This window comes from Pempheris klunzingeri, chromosome 9 (assembly GCF_042242105.1).
Source record: "Pempheris klunzingeri isolate RE-2024b chromosome 9, fPemKlu1.hap1, whole genome shotgun sequence".
Classification (NCBI taxonomy): domain Eukaryota; kingdom Metazoa; phylum Chordata; class Actinopteri; order Acropomatiformes; family Pempheridae; genus Pempheris; species Pempheris klunzingeri.
The window spans coordinates 14,345,582-14,366,690 of record NC_092020.1 but is presented as its reverse complement, the minus strand read 5'-3'; the positions used below and the strand labels follow the sequence as shown (position 1 = coordinate 14,366,690).

The 21,109-nt window shown below is 42.2% G+C and overlaps 3 protein-coding genes across 3 annotated transcripts; 2 read left to right on the top strand and 1 right to left on the bottom strand.

Moving 5' to 3' along the window:
- Positions 1–55: 55 nt before the first annotated feature.
- Positions 56–8,265, top strand: tbc1d10c (TBC1 domain family, member 10C). The gene is made up of 10 exons (XM_070836280.1): positions 56–112; positions 489–629; positions 2,171–2,270; positions 2,623–2,730; positions 3,470–3,576; positions 3,738–3,852; positions 4,094–4,159; positions 4,579–4,768; positions 4,936–5,093; positions 5,371–8,265. The coding sequence occupies exons 2-10, from the start codon at positions 493–495 to the stop codon at positions 8,050–8,052; spliced, it is 3,663 nt and encodes a 1,220-aa protein (XP_070692381.1). The 5' UTR covers positions 56–112; positions 489–492; the 3' UTR covers positions 8,053–8,265.
- Positions 8,264–14,086, bottom strand: rad9a (RAD9 checkpoint clamp component A). The gene is made up of 12 exons (XM_070836282.1): positions 13,780–14,086; positions 13,462–13,532; positions 13,270–13,343; positions 13,082–13,130; positions 12,453–12,567; positions 12,216–12,315; positions 11,776–11,882; positions 11,003–11,109; positions 10,793–10,857; positions 10,602–10,700; positions 9,496–9,739; positions 8,264–8,757 (listed from the first exon to the last, which is right to left on the bottom strand). The coding sequence occupies exons 1-12, from the start codon at positions 13,811–13,813 to the stop codon at positions 8,647–8,649; spliced, it is 1,176 nt and encodes a 391-aa protein (XP_070692383.1). The 5' UTR covers positions 13,814–14,086; the 3' UTR covers positions 8,264–8,646.
- LOC139206718 (uncharacterized) lies at positions 13,457–21,001 on the top strand. Its single transcript, XM_070836281.1, has 7 exons — positions 13,457–13,539; positions 14,996–16,448; positions 16,539–16,687; positions 17,565–17,994; positions 18,108–18,216; positions 18,323–18,540; positions 19,332–21,001. Exons 2-7 carry the CDS (start codon positions 15,597–15,599, stop codon positions 19,575–19,577), a joined length of 2,004 nt encoding a protein of 667 aa, XP_070692382.1. The 5' UTR covers positions 13,457–13,539; positions 14,996–15,596; the 3' UTR covers positions 19,578–21,001.
- The last annotated feature ends 108 nt before the right edge of the window (positions 21,002–21,109 follow it).

Below are 21,109 nucleotides of genomic sequence, written 5' to 3'. Positions count from 1 at the left end.
AGAGAGAGAGAGAGAGAGAGAGAGGAAGTTTGTCTTCCTCTGTCATCACTGGTGGCTCTCACACTTCACCTCTACTACAACCGAGTGATCAAACATGACGGAAATCTAAAAGGTAATTCTGCTTAAATGCATATTTTAAGAACAACCGTCCTCTTGTTGTGGTTATGGTTCATTTAATTATTTTACACTAAGGCTAAAAAGCACATGATATACTCTCGGCTTGATTTGAAGACACATAGTGAAGTATGTCCTTTCAAAGCGTTATAAAGTCTAGTTCCTATTAGACATGTACTTTACACATTACTATCACCAATAACAGCCTAAACATACTCTGGTCAGAGCAGTGTTTTTGGATGGGGTTTTTACGTATTTGATGCATCTACATGTAGGAGTTATTGGAAAGTCACAAGTCTCTGATGCAGAGCCACATCAGCTTTACACAATACAGTCACAAGCTGAATAATGAGAGCCTCCTCTTGACTTTTCAGTACGATGTTGAGTCCATCGAGTCCAGCCCAGGGGAACCTCAGTGACGAGGACAGCTCTGGATCTGATGCAGGGTCAGAGGTCGGTCTGGAGCCGGAGACAGACCGTTTTGGCTTCATCGTGACCAATGGATCCACAGCCGGGTGAGCAGTCTCACACTTGTGCTTGTGTGCTGTTTTAAAACCAGGTGTACTGGTTCTCTGTTTTCATTATCTTTTGAAAGTGACGTTTATATCTAAAGAGGCCACATGGCCGCATGGTATGAAGTCAAGTGAAGGCTTAGCTGGTTGTTGAGATTACTAACCCGCATATCAAGGTAGATAAGACTACAGAAAGCCTAAGGTTTCTATTCACCTTGTCCAGACAAATGCTGGAAATGTGAAAATCAGTACAAGAAACACAGCTTGAGGTCCATTAATAAGTTCAAATGTGCACAAGTCAAGTAATTTTCTTTCAAAGCAGGACAAGGTATTTTTAAAGAGAAAACATATTTGAGACCAGTACTTATGGTTTTATGAGACCGCATCTGCATCCAAGACACACACACACTCAGCCAACTGGACAAATAGCACACTACTCAAGTTAGTAAAATACAGTCAAAAGACAGGCTGTTAAGGTCTTAATAGGAAAGCTGCCGCTTGAATGTACAGAACAGAGCCAGCAAGAGTAAAATGCTTCTGCTAAAGAATGAAAGAAAGCCTAGTTTACACAGAGAGTAATGAGTGAGCTTAAATGCGGAGACAGTCACATGAAAGGTCAATAAACCAGTGCATCAAACCTGCTGTTAAATAAAGCTGCAAAGAGAAGTAAATTAATAGTTCAATTAATTGTCAATTTTTTTGGATTCGTCGTTTTCAGTCTTTAAAAAAAAAAGAAAATTCTGTGATTCCAGCTTTTAAATGTGAATATTTTATGGTTTCTTTACTCCTTTATGCCAGTAAACTGAATATCTTTGGATTGTGGACGAAAACAAGCCATTTGAGGACATTATCGTGAGCTTCCATTTTCTGAAATTTTCTAGACCAAAGAACTAATTGATTAGAAAATAATCACCAGATTAACTGGATAATGAAAATAATTATTAGTTACGACCTACAGTTAACCATGTCGGTAGATTTATTCATGAAGGGGCATTTTTACAGACTCATCAACAAAGCTACTGGTCTGTTTTGCTGCTCAGTCGTGTGGAAAGTAACTTTCACTTTAAGGCTGGACAGAGACCTTTGACACAAAGCTGCATCTGGCTTGTCTGAGGTCCTCAGCCCAAGTGATAATAAAGATTAATTTCAGTTTAAACTAGCAAATGTTCCTCAGGATCAATTTACCAATATTACATTTAATAAACAATGAACCAAAAAATAATGGCGGTGGACCAGATAAAGTGATGTAAATTCAAGATTAAACTAGCTGAACAAACTGCTACCTGTCATCGTCACACTTTCCTCATTGATAACATCCTGACCTGTTGCCATGGAGACTTCAAACTGCTACCGTGTGGTTTTCCTGTTTCCTGTCTTGATTTTCAGAGCGCATGCAGCAACTCTGCAGACTGACTTAAAGGTCCCCAGTTTAATGAATGCTATGAGAGCTTTAACACTGTACACTAAATGAACAAAACACATAGAAAACTGCTGTTTCACGTTTAAAATACTTACCAGGTGTTTCGTATGCTGTTTTGTGTCAGGTGTGTGGGTCCGCCACCTGAGTTGGTCAGGCAGAGGGAAGCCAAATGGATAAACATCATTAGCCAATGGGATCGCATCTTGTTGAAGAAGACCAGTAAGGTGTGTCCCATGTTCGACACCTGAAGTCAGTAAATGTAAATGTAGTGTAAATAAACTCCAGAAGTGAATGAAGGATGGTTTGATATGTCGCAGTATGAAAAGCACAGTAATTAATAAAATGAATGATGGCTGATTTCCATTTAGCTGCTTCAGTTTCGGGGTCCTGGTGTTGTACTGGCTCACTGTTAATGTTATCGGTAACACAGATGCTTTTCCTGCTATGACAAGACAAAATGTCTGTGGTGGAAAAGGCCAGTCAGCATTCAAGCTGACGACAATGAAATGCTATTATGTTATTTATTTATGAGCACTCTGAGTTGATCCTGTGTCTCTGTTACAAATGTCCTTTCAGGTCAAAGTGCAGTGTCAGAAAGGCATCCCCGCCTCGCTCAGAGCAAAGTGTTGGCCTCTGCTGTGCGGAGCCAGTGACAGGATGAAACAAAATGAAAACCTCTACAAGGCAAGAGAACTAAACACTGACTGTGGTAAATGCCTTCACATGAGCAGCGCCCATCACAGATGGTTGGGTTTTAACAACACGTTGTTTCAGCATCTGAGCAGCCTCATTGCAAAGGATGCAGTATAACCAGCGCTACAATAATTAATTAACTAATTGATCAGAAAATTCAATTAAGAAACCATTCATTGTTTGTCATTTATCAAGCAAATATAACAAAACATTTTCTGATTCCAGCTTCTCAAATTGGATTATTTACTGCTATTCTCAATTTTATTAATTTTTTCCACTGTAAATTGACTTTACTTTGACTTTGCACTGACATTTTTTGGACATCACTGTGGGCTTTTCTGACTTCTGACAAGCTAATGGTGAAAAGAATGGTCGACTGATTAGTTGCTTGACAGAAAATGAACTGACACCTCATTTAAGCTGCTCTTCTTCGTTTTATATCACTGTAAATGGAAAACCTTTGGGTTTTGGACTGTTTGAGCACATTTGCTTGGGCTGTGTGTTCTTGTGATAAACAATTATCGATATTTTCTGACTTTTAATAGTAATCTTTCAGTAGACTAAACAATAGATTCATTAGAATAATTAAATTAAGCTCATCATGGTGCAATATAAGAACTATTTTACTGCTTGATACAGTAGATAAAAAAATGTAAACAGCTCTGTTTTTAAAATGCAAATACTGTGTTTGTAGATGGTTGACTTGAGCTACCTCTTGTGTCTGTGTTAGTCTCTGGACTCACAGCCTGCTCTGCAGAGCTGGGTCGATGTGATCGAGAGAGACCTGGACCGACAGTTCCCTTTCCATGAAATGTTCCTGTCCAAGGATGGACACGGGTGGGAAACATTTCTGCTTCTACTTGTTCCTACTGACAAGCTGATCAGCACAGATCAATGCTACAGTTTCTTCCTCTTTAGTTAAATGTGATCTTTATCCAAACATAATCATGAGGATTAGACTTGTGGTTGGATTACTGTGTCTGTTTGTTTGTGTGTAGGCAGCGTGGTTTGTTCCGGGTGTTGAAAGCCTACACCCAGTACCGACCAGAGGAGGGTTACTGTCAGGCACAGGGGCCAGTGGCTGCAGTGCTGCTGATGAACATGCCTGCTGAGGTAGCAATCAATAACACAGTTTACCTCTCCATCCAATACAGACAAGGCAAACCCATCTTCTAAACATTTAATTATTCTTGATTTCAGTGGAGAACAAAACCCCACTGCATCATTTTGGAGGGGGGGGGGGGGGGGGGGGGGGGGGGGGGGGGGAGTAACAGACAAAACATTTAATTCTTCAAAAAATGTGAATGAGTTATTGTGACATCTGATGTTAACTTATTGTCATTTCATGTGGCAGGAGGCTTTCTGGTGTCTGGTGCAGATCAGTGAGCAGTTCCTGCCTGGATACTACAGCCCTCTGCTGGTGAGGACTTGCTGACTTGCACACACACACACACACACACACACACACACACACACACACACACACACACACACACACACACACACACACACACACACACACACACACACACACACACACACACACACACACACACACACACACACACACACACACACACACACACACACACACACACAGAGTAATGTACTTGACAATGCTCTTATTCTTACCCCTTTCCCCTTCCATACACAGATTACTTACATGTAGGCCATTAAATTGAATTTGAATAATGATTTTTGTTCATTTATGATATGAATTACACCAAGACGTGCATTAAGGCAGCGATGAATCACCTACTTACACAAATATTGCACATAGTGTGGATCTCAGTCATCCCTTCTTTTCTAAATCCTGATTTTCTAACAATACTGCCGTAGGAGGGCGTCCTGTTTGATGCGGCCATGCTGAGCTGGGTCTTGAAAAGGACGTGTCCAGCTGCACACAAACACCTGCAGCACCACGGGGTGGAGCCACTCATGTTCGCCACTGACTGGCTGATGTGCCTCTTCACACGTCACCTTCCCTTCAACACACTGCTCCGCGTCTGGGACCTCTTTTTCTGCTATGGTACTACATTATGTTGTACTTCATATTTCAGTATAAAAAGAACCAAAACACAGGGCGATTTGTAAATAATGCTTTGCTCAGAAGTAATTTACAGTAGTATAATGTGATTGACGTGGCACCCATTGCTCCCTCTGATGTAATTTGTATCCCTCCTCACTTCTGTGCAGGGGTCCGGGTGCTGCTCCAGGTGGCGGTGGTGCTGGTGCGTCGGGTGCTAGGCCGGGCCGAGCAGAGGAAGCAGTGTCAGGGTCAGATGGAGACTCTGGAGAGGCTGAGGGGCGTCAGGGAGCACGTCCAAGAGGAGGACGACACTTTCATAGCAGAGGTAAGACTGAAACAGGACAAAAGCCACATTGAAAAATCTGGTTTACTAGTTAACTACTTTTCTTACTAATGTTACTAAGAAAATGAATGAAACTTCTTCTTGAACATGAGCACTTGCACGAGAAAAACACTGGAGCTTTAACCTGAAGCACACAGTCATCAGCAGAAAAGGGTTTTCGTGGAGATGGATCTGTTGGCATGCAAGTTCAGAAAACTGTGGCTGGAATTTAAACAACGCTCAAACATTAACTTTCTTTTCATTTTTCGTCCTCTGTTAGGTGTGCTCAGTGTCACTGTCAGCCAAAGATCTGGAGAAGCATACGGAGAAGGAGCAACAAAAGTGGAGGAAAGACAGACCCTCATCCACCTTTGACCCCAGAGGTCGCTGCCTGGGATACCGGATGGCGTGGGCGAGGGCTCGACAGAACGAGGAAGAACGAGAAAGGAGGGAGAGAGAGAAAGGGAACCTGTCTGTCCCTCTTGCTCGTTCAGCCTCCACTCTCTCGCTGTCTCCCTCCCTCCTTCACAAGAGGTGGAGGAAAGGGGGAAAAGCAGACACAGGCGATTGGGGAGGCGGCAGCAAAGTTGTAAGGCACCTCTCAATGGGCGCAAAGGAGGACTGGAGGAGCTGGAACGACTTAAATTTTAAGAAGGTGCAGGGTGTTCAGGAGGAGGAGGATGTAGTATCAGAGGAACATGTGAAGCAGAGTGAGCCGAAACTAACAGCACAAACAAAACCGAAGGAGCTTTTAGAAGAACCTAAAGAGATAGAAAAGGTTAAAAACATACCAACAGAGCAGGCAGAAGAAAGAGTCATAGTGAAAGAGGTAACAAGGACCACTGAAAAGGAGGACAGCCAACTAAATGAGACAGAAGAAAGCACAATCCTTTCAGAGCAGACCGAAGAAACAAATATGGAGAGAGAACCAAGCACAGATCCTGCCAAAGATCAGGCTGTTGAAAATATTTTGCAGCCCACAGAGCAGACCTCTCATGACAACCATGGAGAGGAGCTGGACTCCTGCACCTGGCCACAGGTCCAGGAACAGCAGAGTGACATAAGCAAAGACCAGGAAACTGAGGACATTAATGAAGTGACAGAAGTACAAGAAAGTGAGCATACGCCTGCTGTGGAGGAAAATCAGACTGAGACAAGGAAAGATCCAGATGCAGATACAAACACACAGGGGGAGATGAAAGGAAGTGTAGAGCCAAGTGAGGAGCTGGTGAATCAGGCCGATATGAAACTGGAGAGCACAGAAACTGAAAATGTGCAACAGACGCAGGCGGAAACGGTCACAGAAGTCTCAGAAACAACAGCTGAGAGTTCAGGCTCGGAGACAGACAGTAAAGTCAAGGCTCCAACTGTCAAAGATCCTACAATGGAGACGGAGACACGGCAGCAACAAGTGATCGCAGAGACAGATAAAAGCTCACAAGGAGATGCATTTGAATACCACAGCACTGAGTCATTAGGAGAGACAGACGTGAAGGAAAAGTCCCACACCCTAACAGAGACAGAAACTGATGTACTGGCACGGACTCAAGAAAAGGGAGATGAAAATGTCACCACACAGGATGATTTGGAGGCTGAAATAGAACAAATAGATCCAGAACAACACATAGACTCAGAAGCAGAAATATTAATACTGTGTTCACCTGAATGCATCCAACCAAAAGAAGCCACTGACTTAGCAGCTGATGCAGAGACTGAAGCAGAAATACCAGTTGCAAACGACACAGTGACAGAGTCATGTGAAGCATTTGCTCTACGCTCAGAGACAGAGTGTGACGCGGCAGCATCTGAACCTACATGGGAAAAAGAAGAAATCGTTATGACTGCACAGTCAGAGGCACAGGCTGACAATGATCAAACACAAGCGGAAGAAACACCTCAGGCGAATGAGGAGACTACAAACACCAGTGCAACACCACAGGACAAGGTGACTTCAATGCAGGGAGAGGCAGTGCTTCTCACCGCAGAGCCTGATGGGAAGAGTTCAGTTGAAATGTGTACCTCTGAGGAACCTGCACCCGAACAACCAAAGATCCAGGTCACTATGGGTGCTGTGGAGGAGGAGGAAAGCACAGAAAATGTTAAAAAAGGTAGTGTAGGAGAGGACGACGTCTTCATTTCTACAGAACCAACAGACTCAAATACTGTCAGTGATCCACAAGACAAAGATTCTCACCTTACAGAAGATCAGGCTGAGCTGAATAACAGCAGCCCAACACAAGGCTGTGGTCACCGCAGCAGTCGGTCCTCTGTGGATTTCTGCGTCCGTAAGTCATCCACCTCCCGTGGGTCCAGGTTAGGGCGTAAGCTCTCTGAAGATCTCTTCATCATGCCTCAAAAAACTATTCAATCACAATTAACCCCTAATCAACCAAAGGATAATCACAGGGAATCACAGTCGAGTCCCGGGGCTGTAATCCCAACCCAAACTCCTCCTGATGTGACTCCGTCTTCAGAAATCTCCTCGTCACTGTCTGCAGAAGAGAGGGCAACTGCACAGCAGAAGCAGAAGCAGCAGTCGCCACCGTCTGACCCCCCTAAACGCTTGGGTCTCTTCCGCAGACTTAGAGGAGAGCAGCCCAAGAAGACCAAGGCAAAGGGGACGCCCACAATGCAAGTCCCCAAAATCTTGATTCAGGACTTCAGTGATGGAACAGGGACCGGGAAACCAGTTGAGGAGGAGGGGGAGGAGAAACTGAGCTCCAGGGAAAGGAGGAGGAGGCGGAGGGAGCGAGAGAGGAGGGACAAAGAGGAGGAGAGGTCAATAAAAAAGAGAGAGAAGGAGCTGGAGAAGGAGAAGCAGCGAGAGAGGAGGAAACCGCAGACGAGGGGGAAAAGTTTCCAGGTGCAAAGAGAAAAAGGGAGTGGTGATGATCCTCTACCTGTAAAAACTGGATCACAGATGCATAGACATTCTATGTCTTATGCTGAATCTTACTTTTGACAGAAAAAAACTTTGTTACTGGATCTGAGGGGAGGAGGAGGTGTTTTACTGAGTTCTTCAGACCTCATCACTCCAGATCCCATCTCACGGTCATTCCTATTAAGGCGCTTGTTTGGGCTCTGTGTTGGGTGATGTACAGAGATCCCTCCTAAATCTTTGTCATACTTGAACCTTTTGAAATGTAAATAGATAATAAATAATGTTTGCATACTTTGAAAACTATGTTTCTTTTATTTAGAGGAGCTTTTTTGTTGCACCCTGATCACAAACCGAACAGATTCTGAATGAAAATAAACAGAAGTGCTTCAGTGTCCACTTTCACATAATCCCATATTTTTAAAGTCCACCGATAACATTATAGTTCAATAAAAACTTGGAATGCACAAGCAGTAGCCGTATTTTCGCCCATGTAAAAAAAAAAAAAAATCCCCGTACAACACTCGTACAGGCCAGTAAAGATGCAAAATAAGGGTTCAGGGTGTTCATTCTTTTTAGTGCTGCAGGTGGCATGTGTGTAAATGTAATATAACACACACACACTTTCAGGTCAGTTCATCTCTCTCCTGTCATCCCTCAGTCCACCATCAGTCTGCTTCACTGTGAGTCATCCTCACTGTCACTGGCCAACACTTCCTGATTTGTCAGTGGCTGAGTGCTCATCTGAGATGACGGAGGAAGCACCGATCCAAAGAACAGTGAACAGAACTGTGAGAGGAAAAACACAAGAAGATTATTTAATTATGTTTTATTTCACTAGTAAATCACATTGAATTTCTGCTAGTTATATCCAACCAATTGATACCTAAAGTCTGATCTTGGTAGGATTTACCAGCGCAAGACACGTTTTTGAGGTCTGACGTAAAAACCCATCGACTTGCCGCTTGTGTTCTTCACAGGGGTTTGTCTAATTACAGCAGTTAGGAGACACATAAGAGCTGAAGTGCTACAACAGCTGGAATTTATTGTTGATGGGAAAACAGGGAGGGAGAAAGAGGGATGATTCAACAGCTATACACGCACACACACACACACACACACACACACACACACACACACACACACACACACAGAGACTCCTTGTGTGTAGTGTTGTTGAATATCGCAGTCATCCACTCTAATCATAGATCTCTCTCCCTTTTGCCTCATCCCCCTCTGTTATATATTATTCTACAATGAATCTGCCATTAATTAATTTACCTTGAAAACTATTAATTGATCAATCTTTATTTATGGAGCAACTTAAATGTTATCTCAATACACTAATACATACTCATACAGAGCAAGTCAAGACCAAAGTCTTTAATTAAGAGAGACCCACTGATTCAAGAATCCCCACATGAACAAGCAAGTGGCGACAATGACGAGAAAAAACTCCTCTTTAACAGGAAGAAACCTCAGACAGAACCCAGCTCAGAGGTGGGGTGGCTTCCTGCTAAACCATACCTTCTTATTAGGTGGTCTGTCTAAGTCAGCAGTTTCATCTTCGTCTCCCTCCTCCTCGCTGTGTAGCCTTGTCCTGTGATTGGCTGCAGCAGGCTGTTTTGAACACGTGGAGTTAGCTAATGGGGGTGTGGGTGGACCTGTAGCTGAGGGACATGGTGCAATACTGGTATCCATGGCGATGAGATAGGAGTCCATGTCGTCATTCATGAAGTCATCAGGAGGAGGCGGTGGCGGTGTGTGTCCTCTGAGGAGTGAAGAGAAATATGACATTTGTAATGTAACAAAATGCCTCTCTTGGTCCAGCAACATGTTCATTAAAAATGCAAACATACCAGCTGCCAGTTATGTCTAAATAGAGTATACCTTCTAAACGTGTTACTGTATTGATATTCTCATATTAGGCAGGAAATCTTCAGCATTTATCCAGCGGAGAAGCCACACCAACAGGTGGATGAAGGCAAAAATCAGCGCCACTTTTCCCAAAGAGGCTCCAAAATGCGAAACTTAAGAAATCCAAATTGAAAATAACAACCCATCCCAGTCAAGATCTGACAGGGCACCACTCAAGGAGGGAAGACGTCAACATCCACTCCTGTCCATATCTATTATCCACCCTGCTGCATTCATGAAAGCTGAACATTACAGAAATGTTGACAATTTAGTTTTTTGCATGTCTAAAGCATCAAACAAGCATCAAGCATTTATTAAGTGTACTTTAGAGATTAGGATTTCATCAAATTTAAATTAGACTGTGTCACAGACCAATTCTGCTACAGCTGGACAGATGTGCTGGCTAGAACACCTGCAGCCTGTAGTCGGCTGACTCTCCAGTCAGAGGAGCCCAAAAGAAAGATGTGCTCATAATCAGTTGTCTTCAGTTATGTTCTTGTTCTCCATGTGGACCTCTGCAAAGTCGATGCTGAGGATTTCCTGTGTGTCCTTTGAACTGAAGAAACCTTTTGTATGAATGGCAAAACGGTTATATTTTCACTTTGTTCTGCCTGATTTTTATTAGACTGTCTGACTACTGACTGAGAGTGAAATTCCAGCGTATAACACTGTTTTCCCCTCATAATTTTGTGCATTCAGTGTTGTTTGTGTGTTACCGTCTAGTGTTGTTTTTACGGCGGTTGGGGTCATCAGAAAGCGTAGCCAGCACAAAGTTCCCCTCCAGGACACTGTCTGTTACTGAAAGCACTACAGGGCTGGCACGCAGACGCACACACACAGAAAATGTAAATGTCAGGACACTTGTAGCACAAGTGATCAACTAGCATCGGTTTGTTAGTATGCTTACCTGCCAGGTTCATCTAAGCACATAGTAATAGGAAGACCAGTAGACTCTGCAAACACTAACAAACCCTGGAGGAGAGATGACAAAAACTCAATTAGTAAATGCAAGAATGAATAAATATTTATTTATTGCCCATCTCTGGTCAGTTTCTCCCTCTTCACTAATCCTCCTATTCTTTTGCTCTGTCTTCCCTTTCTTTGTCCTCAGTCTTACCCGTAACTCTTTCAGACAAAAGGTGACGCTGTTGTGAGTTTGGACAGAAAAATGGTCAAACTCGTCCGAAGCCAAACAGAGCTCAGTCAGCATGGCCTTGGACTGGTCTGAGAGGGAAACAGGCAACGAGAGAAACAGGAGGAAAAATAAGAGTGAATAGAGGAAAAAAACAGAGACAAGTTTCAAAACCAAAAACTTACTTCTGTTTTGGACTTAACTTTATATTCTTATGGTATATGATATTACTGGTAACTTACAGAGTTAGAAAAACTACCTCTATTGGCTAATGACAGCTGAGACCACACAGTGCAGTTCTGTTGATCTGACCATCTTCCACACACAGCACCACTGGGTTCATATCCATTTCCCTTCCCTTTTTAGCAATATTTCTCCATGACGTTAACAACAACATAATCTTGATTATACAAAGATCCATTAAACCCTTAATGACACATTAGGGCTGAGGGATTAGTAAATATAATTGAATACACTCGACCTATGTTTATTTATTCTTTTATTATGGGAAATAAAAACTGGTTTACTGCTGTATTGAATGAAAACAGTATTTGAAATTTCTGCAAATTTGTCACTAAAGTGACCTTTATTTTTAGTAAGTTCTGTCAAACTTAAGTACTTATTCAATGCAAGATTAGTGAGATTTCTATAAAGAAACTGAGTTGAGCTGAGTTGTGATTAAACACAGTTCACAAGTTTTACGAATTTCAGTAAGTAAGTAAGTTTGCAATTGCTGTGCAAAAAAACAACCAAGTCACCTGCTTCTTCCTCCACATGGTTCCTGAACCACATCCGTTCATCACTCACTGACACAGTCACTTCTTCCAGAGACGGAGGGAAGTGCACGACTGTGTCTACCAGCAGCCTGACAGCAAGAGAGGACAAAAAGTGAGCTGTGAGAGAGAAAGGACAGAATATTTGTGGTGTTGGACCAGTGTAACAGTTTACTAATGTGAGGAGTTGACATTGACCTCAGTGCAGGTTCCGCTCTGACAACAGCTACATAATTTCCCTTTATTTGAAAATTAGATTAATTAATTTAATCAACCAGCTGCTGTCTAAAAATATCTCTATTAACGGAAAAAAATGACATTTTTAAACACCAATTACAAGGAAAAAGGATATAAACATTACAGATGGGGTAGAAAGAGAAAGAAAGACTGCTACTATCATATAACAAAGGATACACTTTACAGACCTGGGATTGGATCTGAACACATTGGCAGAGCTATCCTTATCAAACACTGCCTGTAAGCTTTCACTGTCCTGGAAAGACAGGTTATGTGTCTTCAGGAGGCCTGCGGATAAAACACCAACACATACGGCGTGTTATATACAGTGTGATCAGTGTCTGATGTGCTACAACAAATAGAATGTCTCGGTGTAAATAATATGTAATCCTTTTGAAATCATCCATGTAAAACACTGTGAATACCATGTTTGCAGTGCAGGGTGAAGGTGAGGCGGTTCTTTTGCTCGTCAAGCTCAATGTGACACTTTTCCACCGTCTTCTCCAGAGATGCTAGAGATCTGAATACAGCCTGCACGCTCTGACTCACACATACAGGAACATAAGAAAGGGGAAAAATAAATATACTATCTAAATTAATCCAACACTCCACATTGTAGCTGCCAAACAAAAATGTTGTTGTCACATTTAGGGATATTTTAGCCAGGTATGCACTTTACTCTCTAAAATGATGAGCTTCCACTTGCATCTTTAGATGTTGAGCTCATCTGATACGGCTTTGGGAGTGTGCACCAAGCAAAATAAGGTTAGTGCCAATGACATAGATGATTACAGTCCATCTAAATGTATTGAATATGACATATAAATTGTATGAAGCATTAGAGCAGTGATACCCAACCTCTGCAGTTGCCAAGGGGGTACATGGAAGTGTGCAACAAGTGTAAACGGTTACTAACAGTAATGGATAAGTGGTTGTAATAGCATCCAGTATAAAATCAGTTCAAATTAACACATTTGGAAGATGACAGATGATTTTGATGAACAAGTACTTGAGCTAATCTATAAGGGCTCAGTGGATACTTCTCTCAGCACACCTTTATTGCCATCTTGCAGCGGAAGGCGTGCCCTCTGGGGATGGTGTACCTGTACAAGAAATTGGTAGAGAAGTTGGTTTACAGCTACAAGAAATGACACACTAAGGCTGAGATGTTCTGTGAGCCACTGTCGGCCACACACACACACTCATAATAGTGCCGTTTATAAAAAAGCACACAGTCTGCACCTGCTGAAGAAGAGTGGTGCGAACAGGAAGCAGGCATAGGCAGACCGAGAGGAGTTCACAGACCGCAGGGCCAGCTACAAGAGAAAAAAAACCCTAATCAGTACCATTCATTGACGCAAAGAGTGCACCAACAGGAAGCAACAAGGCTATAAGCATGGCAGGAGGATATATGACAGTATCAGAGCGGCTCACCCCATCTTCCTGAGGCTCCACATACAGCTCATCACCGATCCTGGACAGAGAATGGATGGCTTTGGCCAGCACTGGACGGTATACATACACACACACACACACACACACACACAAACACACACACAAACACACACACACACAAACACAAACACACACACAAACACACACACACACACAAACACACACACACACACACAAACACACACACACACACACACACACACACACACACACATTTAATGTTACCACATAACTATGGTCATATATATTGATGATGTAGTTAAATGTGGGGCTGAAAAAGCAGGAAATGTTCGCTACCTTTCACGTTTCCTCCCGTCACGACGCAGTCCATGTCTACAGACTAACGCTAGTTAAGCTAGATATCAAACACCTTTCCGTTAACTTAGCAAACTCCGCTCAAAGTTAGCAGAGACTAGCAGTTAAACTCCACCAAGAAATGACGTTGACGAGTCTTAATAGTTTGCACGCCCAGCATAAATCCTCCTTGTACCGAAAACATGTTCCGTTTGGTTTAAGCTTTACTTTTACGTTTTATTTTCTTCAGCGGTTCGACTTAACATTGAGTGTCAAACATACACTGATCTATACGTTGTTTACAGCGCCATTACCCGCTTCCGCATTGTTGACCAATCAGACAGCCGGAAGCACAAACGCATGCGCACTGGGCTTCTACAGTGGCATTTTTACAGCCTTGTCTTTGACGATAAAATGTAGTATGGTATTTATGGTCAGCTTCTTCTTTAACACATGACCATGATATACATGTTTGATATAGGAGTATTTTGGAGGGCAACGATATCGAATTATTGTTGATTATTGTATGAAATGGTTATTCATTTAAATTAATGCTGGTTATTATTGTATCAATGTCTATATTGAAGCACTTTATGTCAATGTTGGAAAGTAACTAAGCTGCACAAATGATGTAGGCCAACTATAATTCTGAGGTACTTCAACTTGATTTGCATATGTACATTTTCAGATTTTGTACTGTTAGTAGGCTATACTATAACTCTATTTGTGGCATGTAACATTAACAAATATTAATATAACAAATACCAGCAAAAAATACTGGTAGTACTTCTACTAGTTTTAAAAAGCTCTGTACAAAAACTACAACTGTACTAAATCATATTTTAGTCCTACGTGAGCAGTAAAGACCTGTCTATGTATTTTTATTTCAAAAAGAAAGACAATAGAGTTCATAGAGTTCCTATAAAATGGCTTATTCCAAAGGTCATGGCTGGTATTTGTATATTTCTTTCATTCTGAAGACATAGCCTATGAATAGCAGCTGCTCACAAAAAATGCCCTGTAATTACCATTCAAGGGTCATGGTGGGAAGAAAGAGGGTGTGTGTGTACATGTGTGAGTGAAGGAGCCAGGGAGAGAAATAGGAAGGAAGGGAGGGCAAATATAAAGATGGGCAGCCACAGAGAGAGGGAGAGAGGGAGAGTCACTGTCAATGCACAATTATCTCACCTCACTGGTCTTTCTCGTTGGTTTGCTTCAGTGTGTAAGATTTGAGGAACGCTGTCGTGCACCGTCTCTCCTCCCTTCACCAGTGATATAAATGACTGCTGCTGAAGAGGTGTGAGTAAAACAACTTGTGTCTACTGAAACCATGGACATCTGGTGAAAGACGAGATGACAAAACCAAGATTTTTGTTTGTGTTTGGCTCAGCTTGGTGCCAAAACAACACAAAAAGTGAGACAGACTGCTGCTGGAAGTTTTGAGGATTATGGAGGAGTGGAGGCAGTATGACAGCGGAACATCCACGAGAAGAGGAAGCCTAAAGAAAAAAAGAAGAATTTCTATCCTAGGTGGAGAAGTTAAACCTTAAGACGGTGAGAAACTGTTATGAGGATAAAGGGAAATGATTTGAACATGAAAAAAGACGGAAACAACCATCACAGGAGTCTTAACAAGAAGAATTGGACAAAGCGGTGACAAGATTCACACTGAGCTAATTTCCTCTGTCATGGACTTCAATCTCTTCTTAAAGCAACACATTACATAAGCCTGTTTAGTGGACTATAATTTGGTGTTGTACATGCATTCATTATTGACATGCTTCTCTGTGGCTTCTGGATTTGAACAGCTCTGTTTCTAGATGTCTCAGCCACATAATCCACCAGACACTCAGGCTTTGCTGCAGTCCATGCTGCAGAGACTGAAGCTCCAGCCGGGAAGAGAGGGCCATGCATACCTACACACACCTGTGCCCATCACAGCTGAGATCTCCAATCTCCAGAAACCAAACAACAGTCATGTAAATGGCTTTGAGTTTGGTGCTAATGGTGTCCCCTCAAAAGAGTTTGGCATCTCTGCTGCGGACAGTAACTTTGGCCTCAAAGGTGGGAAAGTGGGCAGGGACAGTCTCACTTCCTTCCCCACCCAGAAAGACAACATTGATGGTGACACGGGTGAGAACAGGGTTTTGGGACAGGCCTCACAGCCTGGGATCACCCCAACAGGAACAGGGCAGCTGTTTCCTGCTAAATCACTTAAGGATGCAGATATCACTTCCTTTGAGGGGACTGATGGGGAGATGTTGAGTTTTGGCAGCTCTGCAATGACAGGACACATCTCTACTAATACAGATGCTGTGACAAGCATGGGACAGAATCATAACCAGTACCAGAAACAAGGTTTTAGACCCAAAGTCTACACGTGGTCCTTGAAGCCCACAGATGTAAATGTTGAGACGGTCTCAAGTGTCTCAAGTCAAGTGTTGCAAATGGGAAATGGAGGATATGGAGCTTTGGAACAAAGTAAAGACATTCAAATCATCCAGACCGACCAAAAGACAACAAACTCTCTCTCTAGGAGGAAACAGCGGCCCTCTGAGAATAAAACAAGAAGATGGACTCAGAAAATCAAGGAGAGATGGAAGGACAGGTCGGGGAGTTTTGGCAGAAAGGGAAGAGAAGAAGGAGGGGGAGTAGACCAGAAGGGAACTGAGGTGAGTAGTACTTTTTGATCACACATTTTCTATTGTTAAAATTAAGAAATAAACATCTTTAGGTGAAACTGCAACTTGTTTCCTTCACAGATGTCACATCAAAATCAGCGGCCAGCAGAAACTCTCACCAAAACATCTAAGAAAGAGGAAGAAAGGACCCTCACCTCACTATGCAGTAGCGGGCCTTGTAAAACCCCTCCTTCACACATAGAAGACGGCACTAGTGAAGAATACATGAGGTATTCAACCGTCAAAATGCCCAAGAAATGTTAAAATTCACCCAAACCACCACCGAAGTCAGCACAACACATTTAGGCTTTTATTTCAACCCTAAACCAACACCAGTAAGATATGTGAAGTATTTCTGAGACCTTTCCAAACACAACTGTGATATTAGTTTGGGCTGATAATTGTTATGTGCTTCTTTAGTCTGATGTAGCAAACACACCCTATGTCACTCACAGCGTCTGTCATCAGCCATCTTTTGTCACACTTTCACATAGTTATAAGTCTTATGAGACTTTCATAACATGCCTTAAAATGAAACATCTTCACTGAGACATTGGCGGACAAAGAAGTGTTTAGATGCCCTCCATAAGTAAAAGTAATAATATCACAATGTAAAAATACTGTATTACAAGTACTTCAACTATCAGCAAAATGTATTTAAAGTATCAAAGGTAAAAGTACTTAATATACAAGCAGAATGGCCCTCGTCAGTGTTGTATAATATCATCAGAGATGCTCTAATGTGTAACATTTGGAACATGGTGGGTGGTGTCTATGACAGGATATCAGACAAAACTACTGCTCTGCTGAGTATTTAGGGCATCAGGATATAGGTGTCATTGAGTCACAATAAACTACAGGGCCCATGTTCATCATAATAAAGGAACATATGTAACCCTGTGCAATGGTGTGTCTCACTGTTCTATAGTTTTTAGGACAGAAGAATAAGATAAAAATCAAGCTTTGACTACACAGACAATACTTAGTTAGTTAGTTAAACCGCTGACAAATTGGTGATTTTGCATGATACAAATAAGTGAGCTCCTGAATTTGGTGCCGCAGTGTCGACCTGCTCTGAGTTTACAGAACCTTTTCCTCCTGTTGCAGGTCTACCAGTGACTTTGAGTTTGGCCTGGGCTCGTTTAGCTTACTGGATGAGATTGTCACGGGTCAAGAGTGGGCCATGTTCCTGAACCCCAACCTATCAGCCACCTCAGCCAATCAGACACCACCAGTAGAGCCGCTGAGCCAGACCAATCTCCCACCAAATCCTCACAACATCAGTCAGTCACCTCCGATGTTGAACAGAGAAGGAGGAAGGAACCACCAGTGGAGCATCAGGGGCACCGAGGCATCACCAGTTTCAGATATCAGTATGACACAAATATCGCCTGATGCTTTCCAGCCTGTCAGCATGCAACAGCAGTGTGTTCACAGAGAGGCAGATCAGTCAGAACCAATGGAGCATGGACATACCCAATCACACAGGCAGGCAGGAGAGAGTGGACAGCACCGTAGACCGCCCTCATTTGTACAGGTTAGCTATCAATTATGATGCATAACCCAACAGCAATTTACTGAAAAGCACATTTTCTTAAAAATTACTTCCACTTGTGAGTTGGTCACACTGTTCTTTGTTTGTGATTATAGTCTGCAGATAACTCAATGCTGAAGAGCAGAGTCCACCTCAATAGAAAGAGGCAACATCAGTCAGCTGAGAGGACAGAGGAGAGGCCTCAAACAGAGAAAACAAGTGATGGTCAGATTAATCACATATTTCAGACATTAAAGTTGCCAGATGTTGTAACGGACATTTCTGAGTGAAATGATGTTCTTTAAAATCTCTCTTGTCTCTCGTGTCACAGAGGGGTCCGTATCTTCACCGAGCCAAACAAGAGGCCATGTGATACAGGAGGCAGGAGAGTCACAGCATGACAGCATCATGCCTTTATACATCCTAAACTCTTCTCCTCCACCCATCTCTCCGTCTTCTTCTTCTCCCTTTGCTCCTGCACCCAAGGGTGTTCTCAAACACTCCATATCCCAGGACTCAGAGTCCTCGATGGAGATAGTCACAAAAAGGGTAAGTTAAGAAACGGAAGTGTGCATCACGCTGCCTCCTTGTGGCGTAAAATGTACCTACACAATATGTCCACGTCCCAAATCCACATTACAGGCTAATTCCAAACAGGTCTGACTATGTGTGTGTTCACACTTGGAAAGTTACAAGACGGACACTTGCATAGTCAAACTGATTTATGAGCTTGCTGCTGACACTATTCTCCCACAATGCAATGCAGTTAACAAGTACTGTAGAATGGAATTGGGTCGATTACATACTTGATGAGGTTGAAGCGGTCTGTGACTGTTTATTAGATTATTTAAATAAAGTTGATATCTTTGTCTGCTAAATAACATGTATTTATATATGGAATTGTTTGTTTCTAATACATTTCTTGAAAGGAATGAGGTAATTTGGTATAAATTGTGAGGAAAATGTTCTTGATTTGACTTTAGAGATGCTAAATGCTAATCTAAATATTCATTATTCAATGTTTTTCATGATTAGAAACTTCATAAATGTTACATTTACTGTATGGACTACTTTGACTGTCTAGATTACACTTGCAATTAAATGTAACTAACTGATTGAAAATGTTTAAAACTAAATTCTCAAATTTTCTCATAATTAGTGTCAAATTTCATAGTTCTTTCCATGAACTATTTGTAAATTGTTCAGAAGTAACAGTAAAATAGGTTCAATAATGAGTGATCAATGTAACATTGATAGACGAAATATAAAACTTTAAAATGATAAAAGTAAATATGACTTTCATTAACTACGTCTTTCCTTTTTTTATTCCATTGAATCAGAGGCGAGTTGAGGACAACCGGCGGGTTCGTTTTTCAGAGGAGATGGTGACCATAGTGCCTCCAGAGCCGGATGTGGATGCTACAGACTCAGAGGAGGACTCAGGAGCAGAGGAGGACTCTGTGATAGAGGAGGAGTGTGAGGTGCAGCAGGCAGCGGTACAGGAGGTGGCACCAGCACGCCGGCATGCTCTCCCTGCCTGGATACTGGCTCTGAAGAGGAGGAATACTGGGAGGAAGCACAGATAGTGAAACTACAAAAAACTTTTCCAGCTGCACCAGAGGTATAAACTGGCAGCAAGTCCAACCTTCTCATCCCACACAGACTACTGAAACTGTTTGTTTCAGCGTTGGATCAGCTGCATAAGTGTTAAGTTAAGCACATATGCTATCACCAACTTTACCAGCTTTATCTTTCATTTGCAGATATTGTCCTCTTCCTCTCATCTCATCCTGGGCAGCAGCAGACTAATCTTTGTTCTGCTGTCTGCTGTCACTGACTCACTCTGTCTCTTGGTAATGGCTCCCTGTTCGTCCATCGTGGAAATTAACCCCAGAGGGGGAAAGAGATTGGAGAGAGTTTGAGCTGAAGTGGCGGCAGCTCACTTCAATGGTTGCACTCTGAAATGTTGAATTTCTATTTTGAAACCACATGCTTAGTAGAGGGAAGCACCAGGGCTCACATCAGCCTCTGTCTTTTGTTTTTACAGACTTGGCCTTGAGCTACGGTGATGTTTAACAGCATGTGAGACATTGGAGCTACAAGGCCAAGACGAACATTAAAGGAACATAAAACTTCACAGTGCCACATTTATACTTTGCTTTTTGATATGTTAATCAGTGAATCTTAGATATGCTGGTATGTGAATTTTGTTGTCTTTGGACAGAGTCAGGCTAGCTGTTTCCTCCCATATCCTGTCTTTGTGCTAAGCTAAGCTAACTGCCTGTTGCTAGTGGTTCAGTAGATTTATCGTACTGACATGAGAGTGGAATCGTCCTCCACCACAGTGCTGGAGAATATATGTTAATTAACACCCACATATTGTCTCCTCTACATGAAATTCAAAATAACAAACTGAACATCCTCCAGTTATCTCATTATACCAGTCACATGGACCAATTCCTCTAAATCTAGACCATCTGAAGAAGTGACATTAACTGCTTTTTCATATTTCACAATCTGCAATATTGTGTGCATGGACACATTCAGTCTCGTTGGCCTTCAAATGTTGTTACAGCAGTCAGGAAACTATTTGTTCACCCTGTCCACTGATGCGCTGCAGCTTTCCTCCAGAGAGTGACCAGAAGCATTATTCATAGAGATAGAGTACTTTAGTACTTTAAGGCACTGTGTATCATATTCTGTCATTTCCATTACATGCATTATATATTGATTTATCTAATTAAATTAGTACATCAAACTTCGTCACTAACTGCTGTCAGTTCCTCTGTGGCCTCCCTTCACAGCTATCTTCCCTTTTAAATCGCTGTCAGAGCCATTAAGAGGCTCTTTGGCTATTAGAGCCCTGGTCACAGTTCATAGAGGATGAGAGGATTCTACTTATATAGGCACCTGCTGTTTACGTTTTCTTTGCACTGTTGTTCTTGTTGTTTGCTGCTGCAAATTTGCAAATTTCCCCAATGTGGGACAAATAAAGGTTTATCTTATCTTATCTTGTCTTATCTTATCTTATGTGTGTGACAGAGAGAGCAAGAAAGACAGAGAATTATATCAATAGGGGGAAATGTGGGAGCAAACCAGAGAAATAAACAGAGAATTT